At 39.6% G+C, this 20130-nt stretch overlaps 2 protein-coding genes across 2 annotated transcripts; one reads left to right on the top strand and one right to left on the bottom strand.

Moving 5' to 3' along the window:
- Window positions 1-140: 140 nt before the first annotated feature.
- On the bottom strand, window positions 141-2957 carry bola3 (bolA family member 3). Its single transcript, XM_079555920.1, has 4 exons — window positions 2800-2957; window positions 2599-2722; window positions 2232-2320; window positions 141-482 (listed from the first exon to the last, which is right to left on the bottom strand). Exons 1-4 carry the CDS (start codon window positions 2866-2868, stop codon window positions 417-419), a joined length of 348 nt encoding a protein of 115 aa, XP_079412046.1. The 5' UTR covers window positions 2869-2957; the 3' UTR covers window positions 141-416.
- A 595-nt stretch (window positions 2958-3552) lies between these two features.
- On the top strand, window positions 3553-19809 carry LOC306962183 (polycystin-1-like protein 2). Its single transcript, XM_079555266.1, has 41 exons — window positions 3553-3848; window positions 4472-4630; window positions 4706-4894; window positions 5344-5454; window positions 5528-5675; window positions 5774-6003; window positions 6080-6490; window positions 6569-6684; window positions 6786-6918; window positions 7000-7198; window positions 7271-7382; window positions 7461-7602; window positions 7687-7887; window positions 8062-8204; window positions 8280-8459; window positions 8532-8669; window positions 8855-9004; window positions 9075-9199; window positions 9283-9403; window positions 9489-9617; window positions 9999-10224; window positions 10330-10520; window positions 10766-10996; window positions 11071-11172; window positions 11253-11431; window positions 12390-12536; window positions 12628-12827; window positions 13564-13784; window positions 13870-14086; window positions 14216-14676; window positions 14750-14846; window positions 15891-16031; window positions 16116-16301; window positions 17374-17704; window positions 17889-18022; window positions 18096-18223; window positions 18282-18442; window positions 18789-18999; window positions 19110-19211; window positions 19287-19418; window positions 19507-19809. Exons 1-41 carry the CDS (start codon window positions 3566-3568, stop codon window positions 19648-19650), a joined length of 7362 nt encoding a protein of 2453 aa, XP_079411392.1. The 5' UTR covers window positions 3553-3565; the 3' UTR covers window positions 19651-19809.
- The last annotated feature ends 321 nt before the right edge of the window (window positions 19810-20130 follow it).

Raw genomic sequence — 20130 nt, 5'->3', positions numbered from 1 at the left:
TTTGTGCCTTTTTTTGTGGTAAGCAGGTAAAGACAAAAAACCTAAATCCAACTGTGAAAAAAGTGAAGAGAGACCTTGTATAATGTGGCAGAGGAAAAAAAAAAGAAAATTCTAAACACATCATGTAACCAATTCCTTTATTTACTTACATTTCAAACACAGCCCATTGTATTCATAGTGTTACTGTTGTCACATAAGAGGTATATCACACTCAGGATACTGCCATGCAGATCACTGAGATTACTTTCAATTTGTGCGTGTTTTAAGCTTGACTGGCTCATAAATCTCAGGCTTTTAGATGTGCGTTCGTGACATACTGTACTTACTTATGGCTCATACAAATAGTTACTCTTCTACATTCTGATATGGGGGAAAAAAGTCATAGCTGAGTCCGCCAGCACTGAAACGAGCGCTCCTCAACTCTTTGGAACTTCAGTAAATATTCTGAGCCCATGCATTCCTTGGATTTCATCTTTGAGTGCCTGAGAGGAAATTAAAGACAAAATGTAAACAAAACGAAAGGCACAAGGTACACTGTCTAATAACTACATAGTCAATATTCAAAATAGCAGTTAACTCACATACATGGCAACTAATACCTGAGGAGTAGATACAGTAATAAAAAAGGCATTCATTTACTAGGCCAATTCCACAAATCCTCTGAGACGGCATTTTGATGTCACTCCAATGCTGCTCACTCTAAATTGATAATCTTGTTGGTTTGAGTATATCGTGTTCTCTCACTGCTGCGTTTGTGGTCAGTTTTGTTGACACACTTATTTCCAACGGTATTTCCTCTCAGCATGACTCAAAATGATTATGAATCTAGTGCTGTATGTGAGACAACTGAGCTATACCACAATGCAGGTTAATGTGGGGGTTTAGTGGAGTGGAGAAGGGGGGGGTCTGATAGTGTAGTCTAAGCTTTATAAGTCAGCCTGTGTTCTTCAATTGCCACAATTTTAAGATCTCTTTTTTTCAAAAAACATCTTCTTACTGAAAGTTGGCCTTACACAAGCCTCTTCTGAATTGCCATTGTACTGCTACTGCTGTACTGCTGTAAATATTGTAAATGTTTAATTGACCTTTTGCCAAACCCCGCCCCAAAACGTTCATTGCCCAATCACACCAGAGTGTAGCAGCCATTGCTACTAGACATTCCCCGGATATCCTATTATAGTAACTAATGCCACGGGACCCTTTTCACACCGTTCAAAGCCAATAAATTAGATAAATAAACACCTCCCACTAACTAGAGCCAAGCAAACACTCATTCATCACCTGTATTGTTGTTTGTCAACAGTTTCATGAGCTGTCGTTGTTGGACATTCTGCCGCTGGAATATCTGGCACGTTTACTTTTTAAGTGCTACAGGGAGTGTATAGCTGCTCTAAGCAGAGCCTTGATATTTCTGCAGCGGGTTGATTTATTATTGTCACTGCACTGATAGTACACGGGACATTGCGGCTTAAATAGATTATGTCTGTCTATGCTGGAAAATAATGGCTTTTATGTTACCTTGCTGAGACATATCTTACGGGGGAGACACAGCAACTCCCGCCTCTCTTTTTTCCATAGCCAGGAGCAGCGGGGGCTGTCCGTGGGGAGACCCCAGAATGGCCATAATTTAATCAACACTGGACTAACATAAGAAGAGAAATTACCAAGTGGTGCAAGAGAATGACTAGTGACACACGACGGTGCCAGTTGCATTTGAGGTAGCTCCAGGGATATTTTCATATCCTAAAGAACACTGGTACTTTAGCCCCAATTGGGCGGCACCGTGGCGCAGCGGTTAGCGATCGTGCCTCACAGCGAGAAGGTCCCCGTTCTTGTTGGCGTTTGCATGTTCTCCCCAAACCTGCATAGGTTTCCTTTGGGTACTCCGGTTTCCCCGAATACTTAAAACATGTACATTAGGTGAATCTGCTTCTTACGGGTGGTCCCAGTGGCGGTGAAGGATGGGTCAAATGCAGAGGACAAATTTCCCTACGAGGGCCATAAAGAATACCATACCTTATAGTTGAAGTGTCCCCTAAGCTGCATATCTTAAATATACTTACACACACCTTTCCCACATTAAGATATGTGATAAACAACTTAATGGAGCAAGCAAACAATGGCTTCTTAATAATACATGTCAGAAGAAGTCAACAACTAATACTACTTTGGTATTAAAATAGTTAGCATTATTTATCTGTATAGGTTTAAAAGCAATTTAAAACAATTACCTGATTGACTAATTGGTGTTGCTGAATAGTTCTTTTTCCTTTGAACTCACTGGACTCAATGTGAATCTCGTACATTGCTCCACATCCACCTAAAAACAAAATAAAATAATACTTGTTGATGCTACACCTATTTTAGAGCTAACTTATCAGTTTTTGTTATGAAATATACAAGAAAAAATACATTTTGTTCATATATGTAATTAAAGAACTGCACTGTTATTACGTTTTATGACTTTTTAAAAGCGTGCTTTTAAACATATATTGTGGACAATAACATGAAATAACAAGTTCGATGCAACTGATCGGGACAAGACATACAAACCATCATATCAGTGATCATCATGATCCTTGCATGTCGCTTGTTTACCTGATATGTCCACAACTTGGAGAGACGAGGCTAAAGGAAACTTTTCCTTCAATACTTTAGCAATCCGAACTTCTCCCTCTGTTTGTGTGGACAGACATCTATGTGCTTGTTCATAAAAGACGACCTGCGAAAGCAGAGGGCACACACAGCGGTAAGTGTCATTAGCGCCGCTGAACATGTGCGTATCTAAAGTGCATTTACTTGGTTTCTACAAAAAATACGAAGTGCTGAAATCATTGTGTTCCCCAAGGTCCGGTTACATGAAAGCATCGTCACGACAATTGAATCTAAAAGAGATACGCAAATAAACGTGGATTGTTTTTAGCAAGTTAGCATGTCCTCAATAGCGCTGGGCTCACGGATATGACGTCAAATATTACCCCCTCGTGACATCCGGGAAAACAGGAAACAAAAATGAATGAATAAACATATAAGTTATTATAATTATTATAATTATAATTAAACATATAAGTTATTATAATTATTATAATTAAACATATAAGTTATTATAATTATTATAATTATAATTATAATTATAATTATTATTATTATTATTATTATTATTATTATTATTATTATTATTATTATTATTATTATTATTATTATTATTATTATTTCATTTGATGTAATCCACTGTCTTTGACCAGTGTTATGAAACCAGGCTTGAAAGAGGGGCTTATCTCTCTGGGCAGGTTTACAGGACTGACATGAGTGGTGGCTATTACCATTTACAATGGGATTTTGTGCCTTTTCAGTGCTCCTCTGCGCTTTGTTTGTCCACAAGAATGATGTGTCCAGGCTCAGCACAAAGGCAGGCATCAATCATGGCTACTGTCCAAATGTACTAGCCTAATTTTAAATGGCCAATTAGTGCCTGTTCCTGATGTCACTGCTTTTTAAAACCAAGATCCCCGTCTGTGTGGTCAGTCAGCTTGCAAAGATGGGCAGACACTATATCCCTGTCATAATGCTCTTCCTCAGCTATGTCTGTTATGCTGAGGAAATTAATGATGATCTTTCATGTCCAGACCACCAGCAGAGCTTTGATGGCTCGTGCTTTGAGTTTGTCAGTCTGCAACGTCCTTTCCTCAGTGCGCAGTCCTGGTGTGAACGCGGTGGTGGACACCTCGCTTTTATTCTCAACGATGAAACACAGCAGTTTCTCCAGAAGCATCTGCATCCTGGAAAGGACTGGTGGCTTGGACTGGCCCCAGCAGCTCCAAACTTTACTGTGGACACTACAAGTGATGGTGAGGAAATTTTATTTAACTGTATTTTTTGTTTGTTTTTTATTTGCTTAAAGTTGCTTTTTTAAAAATCTAAATTAAATGTAATTTGCAGAAATTAACTTCCAAATAATTAAGTAAGACCACTGTTTAATATATCTATGCAGATAAAAATGTATACCAAGTATATTGTTTATTGCTGATTCGAAATTGTATTGTCTTTCTGCAGTAGTTCTCCACCGGTCATGTTTGCACTACAACCCACTTGTATTTTTTCCAGGTGTAAAGTAAAAATAAATCGAGAATTTTTTTGAAAATACCCCTCTTTGCAGCATACATGCCTTTTGTTTAAAACATCCAAGCTTCTGTTTACACATGTCTTGATTCTTGCCACAATCTGATATCTCCCTGAACCAGCAGGCTCAGACACACAGGATCCTCCATTCACTGGCTTTAAAAAGGCTTGCAGCTGTCACTCAATCTCTCTTACTATTGTTTTACCTCACTTAACTGTTATTGCCTCGATTGTCTTAGTGGTTTACAATTTCAGTAACAAAGAGCATGCTGAATTACGCCTGACACAACCATTTGATTTATTATTACTCTCATTATTTATGCCTTTGAAATGAAGTTGTTCTTATTTTCAGGCTCTCTTTCTTGGCTGGATGGCTCAGATGTCAGCTACAGTAATTGGGTGAACACACCAGAGCCAGAGGCAGCTTGTGGATTCATACAGAAACATTCAGGTTTTCAATGGGAAACTACTGAGAACTGTATCAAAGAATATGCATTTATCTGCCAGTTTGGTATGTCATCGTACATTTAAATAATGATACTGACACGTAGATATAAATGTTGAATAAAATATTTTTTCTTCTTAGATTCAGGAAGATCTATTGCTTGTGAAGGTCAAAACGCTACATTAAAATGTGGTTCAGGTCAAGTAATGGAGATAGATGATAGCTTTTTTGGTCGGAAAACCATACATTACTGCAGATCCCAATTGACAGCTGCACCCACAGCTTCCCAGGAAGAGTGCAGCTGGATCGATGTGGTGGATTCTGCAACAGGTATGATGACCAAGTTCAAAAAGTATCTTACAACACAGTTACTATATTTTGAACAACTGATTTTTATGCACAACCAACAAATGCGAAACTTAAACAGTGTGTTCCTTTGGCAAATATTTAAAGCAGTGGTTCTCAGCCTGGGTTCGGGACCCCTTCTAGTCTCACAGGATACATTTTGGGGGTCGCTAGATGGGTGGCATATTTTCTATGTTGTATGTTCTATGGTCAAGAACAACGGTGGTTCATATATTAGGGTCTTGCTAATGAATTTACAGGACAGTGCAAAAAAAAGTAAGCTCTGTAGTATATCTTAACTATAGATAGGAGCATTTGTGCTGGGGTGTAGTTTATTCTACTGAAATCAAATATATGAGAAAATGAGAAAACTTTATTGTACCGGGAAAAATAAAACTAAAAACACCTTTTGTACACCTTTTACTGTATTTTAGCACATTGCCATGGGCTGCAGGCCTGCCAGGTTCCTGTGGATGTCAGCAGCTTTGGAGAGCCATGTCCAGCGTTTGGAAGTTACCTCTCTGTGGAATACCACTGCAAACATGGTCAGAATTAAATTCTGTGTAATCTCAAATTAAAATAAGTTCAAAACATAAAGCAATATTTCTCCCCACCCAGGACTATCCCTATTAATGAGTAAACTGGCAGCTGTATTTGATAATGTTACCATTACAGTCAAGTGGCTTTTGCATCCATTTGAGGGAAATCTCACATGTACAGTCAACGCTGGAGACGGTCATACAATTGACCCATACAGCCCAGAGGAGTGAATATTTTATCACAGTGCAATACAATTCTTTCAAAACAGACACATTACACATTTCAGATTTGGTGTTATTTTACATGATTTGTTTTTGTTTCCAGGACAGAGAGCACTGTGATTCATAAATTTACTCAACCTGGACTTTTTACGGTTGATGTTGAATGCACCACAAAGGAATGGCGTGTTACAGCACAGAGGACAATAACCATTCAGGAGCCTCTGGGAGAGTTTGGTGCCCTCAAGTGCTTTGCTCAGAACATTTCTACTGATGAAACCAAATGCAATAAACTGTATGGCAGGCCAGTACAAATCCAAGTGTCTCTTGAGAAAGGTTTGGAATTTGCAGATCTTGTGATATGATTTATTAGTGAATATTACATAAGAGTTTGCTTTGTGTTTTTGAAAAGGTACAAATGTTACCTACACAGTTAAACACAACGCTCATCTGGTGGCTAACTCCTCTGTGGACAGTGCCGTTGTGCCCTGCAATATCACTTTGGACATGGATGCAGTGGAAAGGCTTGGGCAGGGCTGTCACAACCTGACCATTACAGCTTCTAATCAGATCACAAGTTCAGCAGTAACCACTAAGATCGAGCTATGTCTATTGCAGACAATTGAGGGCTTGCAGGCTTTTGTGGAGGCAGAGGAAGGCCAGTGTCCGGACTCCTCTGATCTCATTATCAACGTACATCTGGAGCAAGGCGCCCCAGTGGAGCTCCTTTTCACTCTAAACGGAGCTCAAGGCAATATCTCAGAAAGAAGAGACATGTTAAATAACAGCAAACAGGCATTCACTTTCTCCTCCCCAATTGAAGGTATGTTTTGCTAACTATATTAAAACAACTTGGGGAGATGCCAAAAAAAAATCACATTTCATAACTGTTGTGTTCTAGGACCTGTACAAGTCAGAGTGCGAGCAATGAATGCCTTCTCTGCTTTGGATGCTGATGTAGATTTGGACAAGATATTTCAAGCATGTCATAATTACACTGACCAACAAGAAGAGCTTGTGTGTTACGATGAGATAACTACCAGCATATTATTTGTTGTAACAATTTTGCCATAACATTTGATAATTATTTTTGTTGATGCAGTAATTGTCTTTTGCAGCTGGAAGATGATTTGGGAAATTTAAAAATTACGGCAACTCCATCTGCTCTGGTTGACTACAGTCAGAGTGTGAATATAAGTGCAGACGTCTCCCCCATACCCAGCAAAGGAATAAAATTTCACTGGCGTTGCAGTACGTATATGTAAATGTTAATGTTAAAGAAAAACTGTGTCCGTATTTTGGTCAATAAAGACTTTTTGTCTTTGTTTACAGAAGGCTCCTGTAAATGTGTGAACAAAACAGAGCATCAGTCTTACAAAGTTGAAAAGGAGTGTCTTCCTGATCCATTTGAATTTGCCCGATTCACTTTAATTGCAAAAAAGACGAGTTGGTTTAGAAGTCCAGTGAAAGTCGCTGCAGCTTCCACGTGCATCTCTGTTACGCCAAAGGAGTTCAAAGATGTAACAATAAGGTAAAGTATACAAAACCGTTTAAACCCTCTATGAGCAAGAAAAAGACTCTTCTTCTTTTCCCACTTTTGTAGATGTGATAATTGCACTTCAATTAATCTAAATAGCCTGGTCACTCTCAAACTGAATTGTCAAGAAGTCTGTCCTGATGTTGTATGGTATGTTGAGGATGCAACACCAATCACGGTACATTTTGTTATTTCAACTTTAATAGTATTCACTGAAATAACTTGTTAGTTACTTCTGACTGTATTTTTTTTCTAGGGTAGCCTTGAAAAGTGTTACTCCAAAGTGAGCAGACGTCCTCCCACTGACAAACAGGATGGAAACACTCAATATACTGTTAATAGTCGACATTTGGAAATATCTAGAGATACAATGAAAAGCATTGTTGTGATTGCTTATGGTGAGTTCTTAATGCATTTATTCAAATTAATGCATGTATTACTGTTATTTGTCAGTGTTTTAAATTATAATGTCTTCATTGCAGGAAAGTCTGAGTTTGGATTTGCCAAGTACACTCTTCCAATACCAAGCCCTCAGCCAACTCAATCTACTACACCTGCAACTGCTACTGTGTCATGTAGCATCTCTCCGTCTGCTGGGACAGTGCTGGATGCCTTTAACATTCAGTGCACAACAAGTTTGTCATGCCTTTCAGGCTGTGTTTACTGCATTGAAACAAACTTGGGTAAGAAAGTTGCTCTAAACAAACATCATTGAATTATATAGTCCTTTGTCCTTTGCAAGGGTTTTTTTATATGAACAATTTTGATGCTGAAGATTTTTGCATTTTCCAAATTGGATCACTGTATGAATATATATAGTGCATGAATAATGAGTCATGCTGATGTTACTCTCCAAGGCAAACACCTCAGATGCAGCAATGTCCATGAAATAAAATCAGTCTTTCTACCACTTGGAGATGAGAACAACAACTTCAGTTTGTCTTTAGTTGTGACTGTAAAGAATGAAAATAACAAAGCCTACACCGACGTAACCACACAGGTCTGTCTTGCTACATTTTACAATAACATTTTAAGTTTCAAGTATGACATCTTTTTATATAAAATCTCTCCTAAGGTTGGGAGAAGTAACACACAGAGCTCGGTGGACGCCCTACAGTCTGCTGTGCAGGACACAGTGACCCAGTTAGAGGAGAACGGCCTTCTCTCTGGTGAAGCCCTGGGACAGATTTTTACATCTGTCTCAGATATGCTCAACACAGATCCCAAGGATGAGCACAAGGACTCAAGGAAGAAGGTATCTAATAGTTTTAATGTTCAGTCCTTTTGAGTTTTTGGCGCATTATAAACATCCATATTGTCTTTACAGCTAAGAGAACAAATGTTGACCAAAATGACCAAAGTTCTCCATGCGTCCCCGAGTAACACAACTGGAGGGGTTCAGGTGACGGCCAAAGCTGTGGCTGGACTCACTCAGTACTCTGATGAACTGACTCCCGCTGCTCAGGTACTGTACTCAATTAAGTGAAAACGAAGAAATAAAGTCAAAAGGGAAAGAGAGGTAAAAAGGTTGAAAGGCAAGAGAGCAGTATTTAGTGCAGTATACTGTATGTATAGTGATGTACAGCTCTAGTTTAAGTATATGAGTCTGAATATGGTTGTGATGATCCACTCAGTATGTTGTCGTTTCAGGAAGAAGCTGGTTTATTGTTGATGGACCTCAGTGCCTCTCTGAACGTTATCAGTGTTAATCAGTACTCTGCTGAAGAAGATAAAGAAGTGGTTCAAGCAGCCTCTCCAATTCTAGAAGCAGCTAGCAACATGCTAAACGTTTCAGCCAATGTGAGCTTTAATTCTGACGCTCATGCCAGGGAAAGGGTTTGCTGTATTAATCAAGTATGTTTGTATTTAGAAAAAAGTATCAGAGTCTCTTCTCACTGGAATCAACAATATACAAAGTGCTTTACTAACCAACAAAAGGCTGGACGGAGAGCCTGCCATCATTGAATCTGGTCAGATCAGTGTCTACGTAAACAGGTTTGTAGTTGCACCCTGACAACATACATTATATTGGAGAAAATAACTGTGCCTTAAGGTGAATGTACGGTGTGTGAGTGCAGAATAACCCCGCAAACTATGCAAAAGCAGGATATCAATGTGCAGAAGAGCACATCCTCCAGATTCAATTTCCCCGCCCTCCCAGCAGCTATTGTCTCACCAGAAGAGCCAGTGGACGTAAGGGTATGTACCAATACAGGAAAATGTGTGCCTCTTTTAGACTACATACTTCAATTTATATAAGATTTCACTACTCTTGATATTACAGATGATGAGTTTCACAAAAAATCCATATGCTTGGAAAGAGGAAGACATCACTGGGACAGTTGGATCAGTCTCTCTAACCAAAATGGACGGCACTGTCATTGCTGTCCACGACTTACCGGAAGAGATAGAGGTAAAGAAATACAAATTAATATGATGCTTCACTCTTATATGCTGGACTAACATTAAAATTAACCATTTGCATTGGTAGATTGATAATTCACCATTTCATATCAAATATTAGCACAAAAATAGCAAGTAATGTTATTTTTCAGACCCTCAAATTGTTTAGGTCCTGAAGAAAAGCTTTGAAATGTTTCCAAAATGTGTAAAGTTATATATACTCCACATAGCAACCACTTCACTGCTGAATCTTTCTCCTTTCCCTGGTGTGCATTACCTTTTATAAAACCACACACACACTCATACACTCAGCCAAGTGTGTAATCTTCTATATTTGACGTGGAGTTCACTATGTCACAGAATTATAAATTTGGACTCATCCTGTGTCTAGATTTTCCTTCCTAGACTTGATGTGGGGCAGGAGAACAGCACAGAGCTGGACTTGGCCAATTTCAGCACATTAATAATCGACGTTCCCTCCCCTGATGTAACACTGGTCATGAGAATGGAGCCATCTGAAGACATTTCCTTTGTAGCATTCCTGGGACACAAAGCTTATCCAACTCATGAAAAATTTGTCGCTAAGACTCAACTCCCCATAGAGGAAGTAAAAGAAGGTATTCCTAAAAATCAATGAAATACTGTCTGTTTTTAGAACTTTAAATGTCCTACCTGTTTGGGTATTTCTTATTTCTATCCACACATCTAAAATTCTCTTACAGGTGAAAAATATACATGGGTGGTTGCGCCCAAGGACAGAGCTGGAGACGTCGGAGTGCACTTCCTTGTGATCAAACCTATCGTGAAACCTGGCATCAAATCAGTCAATGCCACTGTTAAAGTTGTCACCATTGCGGCTCAGTGCAAATACTGGAATGAAACAGGGTCCTTTTGGAGCCAAGATGGCTGCAGGGTAACTACTTTATATGATATTTAGACAGTGTACAGAGGCTTTAGACAGTTTTCAATCCCTGTTTCATTTGTTTGAGTTACAGTGCAAGGAATATTAGCTTAAATCTAATTAAGTTTACTTCATTTCAGTGTTTGATTTACAATCATGAGGTAATCAGTGAAGAATTTTATGATTGCACCAAAGTAAAAATCAAAGTGGGTCGGAAAACTTTCTGAATCCACAGTTTGTTTGCTTTTTTGCCCCAGGTTGGCCCACTCACCACTCATGCAGTAACACAGTGCCTCTGCAATCACCTAACGTTTTTTGGAAGCTCATTCTTTGTCATGCCAAACTTGGTGGACGTGTCACGCACTGCAGAACTTTTTGCCACATTTACTAACAACCCAGTAGTGGTTTGTTTTGTTGGTGCCATCTTTGCAGCTTATCTTGTGGTTGTGGTTTGGGCGTGGAGAAAGGACATTCAGGATTCAGCTAAGGTGAGCCATCGACTAGTCTTGTGATTAACAAATGAAAATCTTTACACTTTATGTTGTCTTATTTCTGATTTTAGGTCAAGGTAACTTTACTAGAAGACAATGATCCCTTGGCAGAGTATCGCTATGTGATAAGTGTCAGCACAGGACATCGACATGGTGCATCCACTTCCTCTCAAGTATGACTTAGCATAGAAATAGTAAACCTAGTCAATGAGATCTGTACTACATTTTATTATCAACTCTCTTCACGTTATAGGTGACCATAACATTGCTGGGGACAGAGGGCGAGAGTGAGCCCCATCACCTCACTGACTCTGAGAAGCCGGTTTTTGAGAGGGGAGAAGTTGACATGTTTCTGTTGACCACTCATTTTTCACTGGGAGACTTGCAGAGCATAAGACTGTGGCATGACAACTCCGGGGCACACCCTGCATGGCAAGTGTTTTCATTTAGTAGTAGTAGTTAATCTATATGTTCACACATAACCTCTAAACCCCCGCCTCAACCAAGTGCATTTGCTCCAGTTCAGCTTTACCCAGATCTAAACGGTTGCAGCCTATAGACCAGAGTAATGCCTCATATGAAAGCTGACCTACAAAACTCATCTAAATGACTTTTTCCTTGAGTTGTTGGCGTGTCGTTGTCACTTTTGTCACTTTTTTATCCTGTTTTTGTCACTTTTCAGTTGCTATTTTGTGGTCTTTTGTGTCACGTTTTTGTCACTTTTCCTTTTTTCAACATCACATTTTTGTTGCTCTTTTCTTGCCTTTTCGTTCATATTTTGATCAAATTGTTTTGGCTTTTTTTCCCAGAAGCTTTTAGATTTGAATAAAGCCAAACTTAATAATAATAATAATAATAATGCCTTACACTTGTAATGCGCTTTACAAGCCTGTATTAACAAGTTTCTCAAAGCGCTACATTGTCGTCATTATTCATTCACTCCATACTCGGTGGTGATAAGCTACTGTTGTAGCCACAGCTGCCCTGGGGTAAACTGACGGAAGCGAGGCAACCAGTCTGCGCCATCGGCCCCTCCGACCACCACCAACCACTCACTCACACACCACATTCACCCCAGGCTTCCTGGTGTTACCAAACGGTCTCCCATCCAAGTACCGACCAGGCCCTTCCCTGCTTAGCTTCCAAGATCTGACGGGATTGGGCATAGCAAAGGCGGTATGGCCTTGAGAAAACATTCTTGGTTCAGGCGGGGATTATGAGGTTAAAAACACTACAAAGACAACATTCTTCCATTTAGAAGTCATCTAACATACAAAATGAAGGGGGGAATGGCTGGCCTGACGAAAAAAAGGCGTCCTCTTCCATTGAAAGACTTGTTGAAAGGTTGAAAATTCTCATCTCCAAAAATGATTACGTTGTTTCTGTGCAGGTATGTCAATAAGGTAATGGTGCAGGACTTGGAGACTGGTCAGAAGTGGCACATTCTGTGTAACTCCTGGTTGGCCATAGATGTAGGAGACTGCACACTTGATAAGGTTTTCCCAGTGGCAACAGAAACGGACTTGAAGAGATTCAGGTAAAATGTATTTGCATTGAGCCTAAATGAACATGCAGTGTCATGGCTTGTATGTATTTGGTTTACCTGTTTCTCTTTTATTTTTTACTAGTAATCTGTTTTTCATGAAGACTGCAAAGGACTTCCGCGATGGCCACATTTGGTTTTCTGTCATCAGTCGTCCTCCCTGCAGCACTTTTACTCGGGTGCAGCGTGTCTCTTGCTGTTTCTCTCTGCTCTTGTGCACCATGCTCACAAGCATCATGTTCTGGGGCATCCCAACTGACCCATCTGAACAGACAATGGACCTGGGTAACGTCTTTTTAAAATCATTTATTTTTACTCTTAACGTCTTAACACCCGCCTTAACCGAGTGCATTTTCTTCAGTTCAGCTTCACCTGAATCCATAAGGTCACAGCCTGTAGGCCTCATCTGAAAGCCAAAACCTGCAAAACTCATCTAAATGGATCTTTTTCTTCCTCACTTTATTCATATTTTTTCCCATCCCTTTTTTGTTGGGTTTCATCACATTTGTGCCACATTTTCATCACTCTTTGTCACTTTTCTGTTGCTCTTTTTTGGCTTTTTTTCTTGCATTTTCGTCACACGTTTTGCTTTTTTTGGTCATGCTTTTGTCATGTTTTCATCCTGGTTTCCACTGTTTTCGCCATGTTTTTGTCGCGTATTTGTCACACTTTTGTAACGTTTTTTTGTTTTCCCGTCAAATTTTTTGAAGCGTTATCACAGTTACATTGCACTGAAACACTAAATGCCGCCTAAACACTTAAAAAAAAAGTAACGACAACAAAAACAAACAAAAACAAGGAAGAAGCTCCGTTTTGTAGGTCTTGGTTTTCAAATGAGGCGTTGCACTGGCCTGTAGGCTGTAAGCTCTCAGGTCAAGAAGCTTTAAGATTTGAGTAATGCTGAAATGGAGAAAATGTGCTCGATTACAGTGGGGTGAAGAGGTTAATCTATAATTAAAGCAAAATCTCTTCATGCAAATTTGAGAGGTTCACAAATTATCGATTGTGTCGTATTTGGCAGGGCACATTGAGTTCACGTGGCAGCAAGTGATGATTGGGATTCAAAGTTCCATCATTATGTTCCCCATAAATCTCCTCATTGTGAGCATCTTCAGAAACACTCGCCCTCGAGAAAAAAGCAAAACAGAAACATGCAAACAGGGGAAGATTGGTAAAGTGTCCCCTTCCCAGAGTTCTCCTCAGAAAGAGCTAAAGGACATAACTCCTGATACTGTGATCAAGGTAAGTCAATGGCATTGTTTAAAAATGTGCATATTGAAAATAAGATAGGCGTATACATCAAGTTAACATTTTTAACATGTTATAGGACATAAAAAGGATTGCTCAGTCCCTATCAAAAGCCATGAAGAGCCCACTTCCCCATTCAGACCTCAAACCTGGGCAACAGTGTGATATCAACACACTGTTGTCTTTGGTGGAGGAAATCATCAAACAACATAACAAACCTTCTGAAGATTTCTACAATGACTCGGCGAAAAAAGAGAGCTCCTTGATTCTCTCTTTGGGCTCAGTCAGTTTGCAAGGTAAACAGTTGTACGTACAATGCGGTGTATTATCAGTGAGAGTTTGATATTATTTGATCCATACCTTTATTTTACATCAATTTGGAATATTTTTTAAAAATGTTTAAATGAAAAATGATTCTCTAACAGGATCCAGCATGTGGGAGGACTCAGATAAATCATCCTACGGCACACAAAAGAGTACAGCCAGCTACAACCGATACCTGTACAGACAACTGTGCCACGTTGAAAAAGAGCTGGGTTTGCTGGGACCTTCTCGCTTCCCTGTTTCTGACAATTACAACCGCGCACTGCAGCAGGTCCATGGCATGAAGTCACTGCTGGAGTACCATCTCCCGGTGTCCTGCCTGGAGGGGGAGCATCAAGACCTCAGTCCCGAAGAGAGCATCAACGGGGACCCCAAGAAGAAAGGCGGGTTGCCCTGGTGGTTTGTCTTTGTGGGGTGGGTGCTGGTGATTGCGACCAGTGTTGTGTCGGGATACTTCACCATGATGTACGGGCTGACGTATGGGAAAGATCGCTCGATAAGCTGGCTCATCTCAATGGCTGTGTCCTTTTTTGAGAGTCTTTTTATTACTCAACCATTGAAGGTAAGATATGTCGTAAGATCATACAAGAAAATATTAATATTACACTTCAAACTGCCTTAATATCTCATTACAGGTTCTTGGGTTTGCAGCTTTTTTTGCTCTTGTACTAAAAAAAGTTGACCAAGAAGAATATGGAGAACCTCAGGTAGACGGACTTGTAATGAACTCAGGTATGAAGCACAAAAAAACTCTTGTGATCATAATACATGAATTTTTTTACTGTATTTTCCGGACTATAAGTCGCTCCAGCGTATAAGTCGCACCAGTCAAAAAATGCATATTGAAGAAGAAACGTACATATATAAGTTGCTCCGGAGTATAAGTCGCACCAGCCATGGCAATTTCCTGGGCAGCATGACCCAGGTAGCTTACCTGACCCGTTGACAGCTACCTGCGTAACAACGGTGCAGTTACGCAGTTGGACAAGCCTCTACCGGCAGCACGTTATTCAAGCACAATTTTACAAACTTGCCATCTAGCTTTCAGCCCGCCATTACCTTTTGTTGTTTTCTTCATTGCAGTAAGAGTAACCTCCACTTTTCGCCAGTCCCTCACAAGCTTCTCGCTCACTCAAAACTTTCTTTCTGCTACTCGATTACTGTTTTTCTTTTTTAATATCAGTACAGTATAGTAAGTACCACTGAAAGTGCTTTATTTGTCATTATACAACCTTACAGGAGTAGCAGATACTAGTACACAAGCCTAGAGTACTCTCTAGCGCAGTAGTTCTTAACCTTGTTGGAGGCACTGAACCCCACCCGTTTCATATGCGCTTTCACTGAACCCTTCAAGCGGGGCGTCTCATCACGAATCATATGAGTTGGGTAATTGTCTTGACCTCCGCCGAACCCCTGAGACTGACTCGAACCCAGGTTAAAAACCACTGCTCTATCGGCTATCAGTGTGAAAATAACAAATGTGAAATTATATATTTTCATATATAAGTTGCACCTGAGTATAAGTCGCACCCCCAGCCAAACTATTAAAAAAAAGTGCAACTTATAGTCCCGAAAATGAGTACTTGAGTAACCTTTTGAAGTGACTGAACTTCTTGGCCTATCTTTATTACACAATACTTTTTTTCTTCTTCTCTATCACTGTGTCTCTTTCACTTTTGAATTTACCTGTTGATGTAATTTTTTTTAATGTATTGAGGGCATTTGTATCACTACTTGTTTGGTTAATTTGGTTAATAATAATGCTTTTACCTTTAGATGACCCAGACACAGTGCGCGCTGCAAGAAGAGACAGCACCTGTAGTTTTTACCAACCACCGCCTCCAACTGACATTGAGAAGATGAGGAACAATATGATAAAAGAGCAAAAGGTTTTTATCCTCATACGGGAGATTGTAGGTATGGAAGCTTTTGAGTATGCAACTGAAAAATCCAGAAAACGGCAGCGATATCCATTTTGATGTTAGTGTGTTTACCTTTCAGCATATGTGGGATTCATGTGGATGCTCCTCCTTGTGGCATATGGTCAGAGGGACCCCAATGCTTATTTCTTGACTCAACACATCCGTCAGAGCTTCAGTAAAGGCATCTCAGACACTATGAGTATTCAGGATGTGTTCAGTTGGGCAAACGCAACACTATTGAGTAACCTTTTTGGCAACTATCCAGGTACGCAATCTCTGACATGAAATAACTGATGACATGTTGAGGCACATAGGTGTGTCAACACAAGGGAAAGTACATCAAAGGCATACTGTAGATCAATCTGATTTTGAACAGTGAATACCTGCTAACATTAGGACATGTTGAGGTAAATTTGCAGCAACTGCATCCTGTCATTTTTTCTATAAGTAATCATTACCTTTTTAGTTTTGCATTACGTACGTGGGTGGACCAGCTTTTCCTTCAAACATGCTGTGCTCGTCCGATTTATTTAGGGATGATCTGACTCATTACAATTTGACCCTTGTCAGATTTATTTAAATCCTTATCCTTGACCAGAGGCAGCAAGCACACAGTTACATTTACTCGAGCTTTTTGAAGTGACTGAACTTCTTGGCCTACTTTTATTACATACTTTTTCCTTCTACTAGTAACACTATTTTGAAGTAACAGTACTCTTATTTGAGTGAAGTGACAACAGGCTCATGTTTCAAATTTAGTATACAGTAGTAGTATTTTCACTATTTCACTATTTCAGACAGTACTTCTTACTTCTGTTACTTGGGTAAATTATTTTCAGATCAATGTTACTCTGAGTAAATATTTTGGGTGCTCTACCAACCTTTGCCCTGACTTCTCTTCTACTTCATCAACCAATGTCCATTTAACATACAGGTGCTCGTCATATAATTAGAATATCATGAAAAAATACATTTACTTCTTCAACGTAAAATGTGAAACTAATATATGATATAGACTCATGACATGCAAAGTAACATATGTCAAGCCTTTCTTTGTTATAATTTTGTACAGTCCATTTTGTTTGTTATAATTTTTTCTTCTTAATTTTTTTATTTGGGGTTTTTACAAACTGTGAGCCATAATAATCAAAATGATAACAAATAAAGGCTAGATATCTCAGTTTGCATGTGATGAGTCTATCATATATTAGTTTCACAGCTTAAGGTGAAGTAAATGCACTTTTTCATGATATTCTAATTATATGACGAACACCTGTATATATTTATACTTGCCTGGTCGTGTTAACATACAATTCCCTTTTATGTTTTTGGTACAGGTTTTATCACAGATGGTAACTCAAAGCTGGTGGGCAATGCACGTCTTCGCCAAGTCAGAGTCCAGAAGAAATCCTGCCGCGTTGCTCAGTCCATGAAGCAGTCTGTATCAGATTGTCATGCCCCCTACTCGTGGGAGTTGGAGGACATGGGCTCCTATGGCTCAGGCTGGACGTACAATGTGGCGGATAATGCTACACAGAATCTGGAAAGCCCTTGGAAATATCAGTCTCAAAGGAAACTTAGGGCATATCCTATCTGGGGCAACGTAGTGCTCTATAGAGGTGGAGGGTTTGTGGTGGATCTAGGCCCAGATTACCAAAACTCCAGCAGGTACATGGCATACCACTCTGGACATGGGTGCCCAAATATAAGTTCTATTGTCCACAAATGATACTTTTAACAAATTAACTGCAGATTGTGCTTGTTGTTTAGTACACTTTTTTTTTTTTAAAAGAAGCTATTTTTTGGTTTATGTAATCATACTAAATTTGTTTTTCCCCCTATGGCTTTGAAGAGTCCTCCAATACCTGTACGAAAATACCTGGTTTAATGCGTACACCCAAGCTATCTTTGTTGAATTCACTGTGTACAATGCAAATGTGAATCTATTCTGCATTGTTACATTAATGCTCGAGACGACAGCCATTGGTGAGTTAATTTCCCTACTAGGTTTGATGATAATCAGTCCATGGTTCAATCCCATACCCCATGTTTATTACAGGTGCATTTCAGTTCCGCAGTGAACTCCAAAATGTCCGCCTGTATCAGTCGACCGGTGGCTTGCATATCTTTGTGATGGCCTCTGAAGCTATTTACTTCATGTTCATACTCTATTACATGTTGATTCAGGTATGGTATTATCAGGGCTGATGGTGGGTACATCAAAAACTGACTTTGTTTCTCACAGGGGAAGTTAATGAAGCAGCAGAAATGGTCCTATTTTAAAACTAAGTGGAACTTGCTTGAACTGGCCATTATTGTCCTGAGCTGGAGTGCCCTGTCTGTCTTCATAAAGAGAACTTTACTGGGAAAGCGTGACATGGAGTACTATCAAAACCACAAAGATCAGTGAGTTAAAAATGTAAATGTTTCATATTCAGCAAGGCATAATACATCCTCCGTTCAATTGGTGCGTTGGTCATTTTATTGCATGTTAATGACCAGCTGCCCAGTGCAACCCTATGTGCAACAGTTAGCAAAATGTTCCAGATTCTTTCTGCTCCCTTACTATCTCACGCACTAACGTATGCTATTATATTTTCATTCATCTGTCAGTGCTTATTGTGTATTGCCTGCTGATTTGTGCACAATCTCCACAATGTGTGCAACACAGTGCACAATATAGTTCCATTCTGTAAGAGATAGGCACAACACAAACCAATGGTTTCAATAGTTGTACATGGATGTTTTGTAGATTTGCCAGTTTCCATGAGACGGCCAAGGCGGATGCAGTGCTGGGATATCTGATTGCATTCCTAGTACTGCTGGCTACAATCAAACTCTGGCACCTGCTGAGACTGAACCCCAAGTTACACATGATCACGGCCACACTGCAGCGCGCCTGGACTGATATTTCAGGCTTCCTGGTGGTCATAACCATCATGTTTCTGGCCTACTCTGTTGCTGTGAGAATTTTCCCACACTACCTTATTGCTATAATCAATACAGGAAACACACCCAGTATGCACAGTAAAAACTGCTACATACATATGTAACTTATCTCTTATAATTTCAGTCCAACCTGATGTACGGCTGGAAGCTGTACTCCTATAGGACGCTGTTAGATGCTGCTCAGACCATTGTCAGCTTGCAGCTTGGTATTTTCAACTATGACGAGGTCACCATTGAGATTGTTATTCATTAAGAATCACTACATACTATTATTGTTTCTAAAACAATATGACTTTTGTAGGTTTTGAATTACAACCCAGTGCTGGGAGCTTTCCTCATTGGCTCCTGCATTGTGTTCATGACTTTTGTTGTGCTGAACCTCTTCATCTCAGTCATTCTTGTGGCATTCAGTCAGGAACAGATACATCATAAGGTAAAATCCCTTTGGTTAAAGACCTTAAATCCAAACTTGATCAAGAACAGTAATTCATTAATAAGTTTGTATATTTGTATTTCCGCAGCCATCCGAAGAAGAGGAGATTGTGGATCTGATGGTGATGAAATTGTGCAGTTTGTTTGGGATAAAATGTAAGAATCAGAGTGATGATGCTTTCAAAGACAAACCAGTAGTTGCCTCCAAAAATGGAATTTCAACCATTTCGTGAAGCGTGACATTTTAAAGTCAAATGCAGTAGTTTGTATACATGTAGTATTGGAAGACGCAGTGTCCACATACTCTTTCATGGCTATGCACTCAGATGTTTTCCATTATGCATAAATGTCTACTTGTACTTATTAGGGATTAGGCTCTACTGTGTCAGTTATATGTGTGGCTATGTTTTGTTAAAGATGTAGAGTATCTTGTCATAAAATGTGTAATAATAAACATAATATATGCTTGTACGAGTAGGCCTAAATGTCCTGCTAAGAATAGCAAAAGTATTGAACTTCTATGAGTCTCTTTACGATTATAAAGTAGCTACAACCTTGATCTGATATTCTTATTACACTACAAAGAAAATAATGCGTTTATTAGGCCGCTTATCTATGCCCTCAAAATGAAATGCGACCTCTTTTGCATATCGTCACGAGAGGCGTGGCTCCATTCAACAACAACAAACATGCGCTGGAGGCGCCCACAGTGA

Source organism: Gobius niger (genome assembly GCF_951799975.1).
Source record: "Gobius niger genome assembly, chromosome: 4".
NCBI classification, from domain to species: Eukaryota; Metazoa; Chordata; class Actinopteri; order Gobiiformes; family Gobiidae; genus Gobius; species Gobius niger.
Note: the sequence above shows the minus strand (reverse complement) of the source record. Positions and strands in the feature narration are given on the sequence as shown.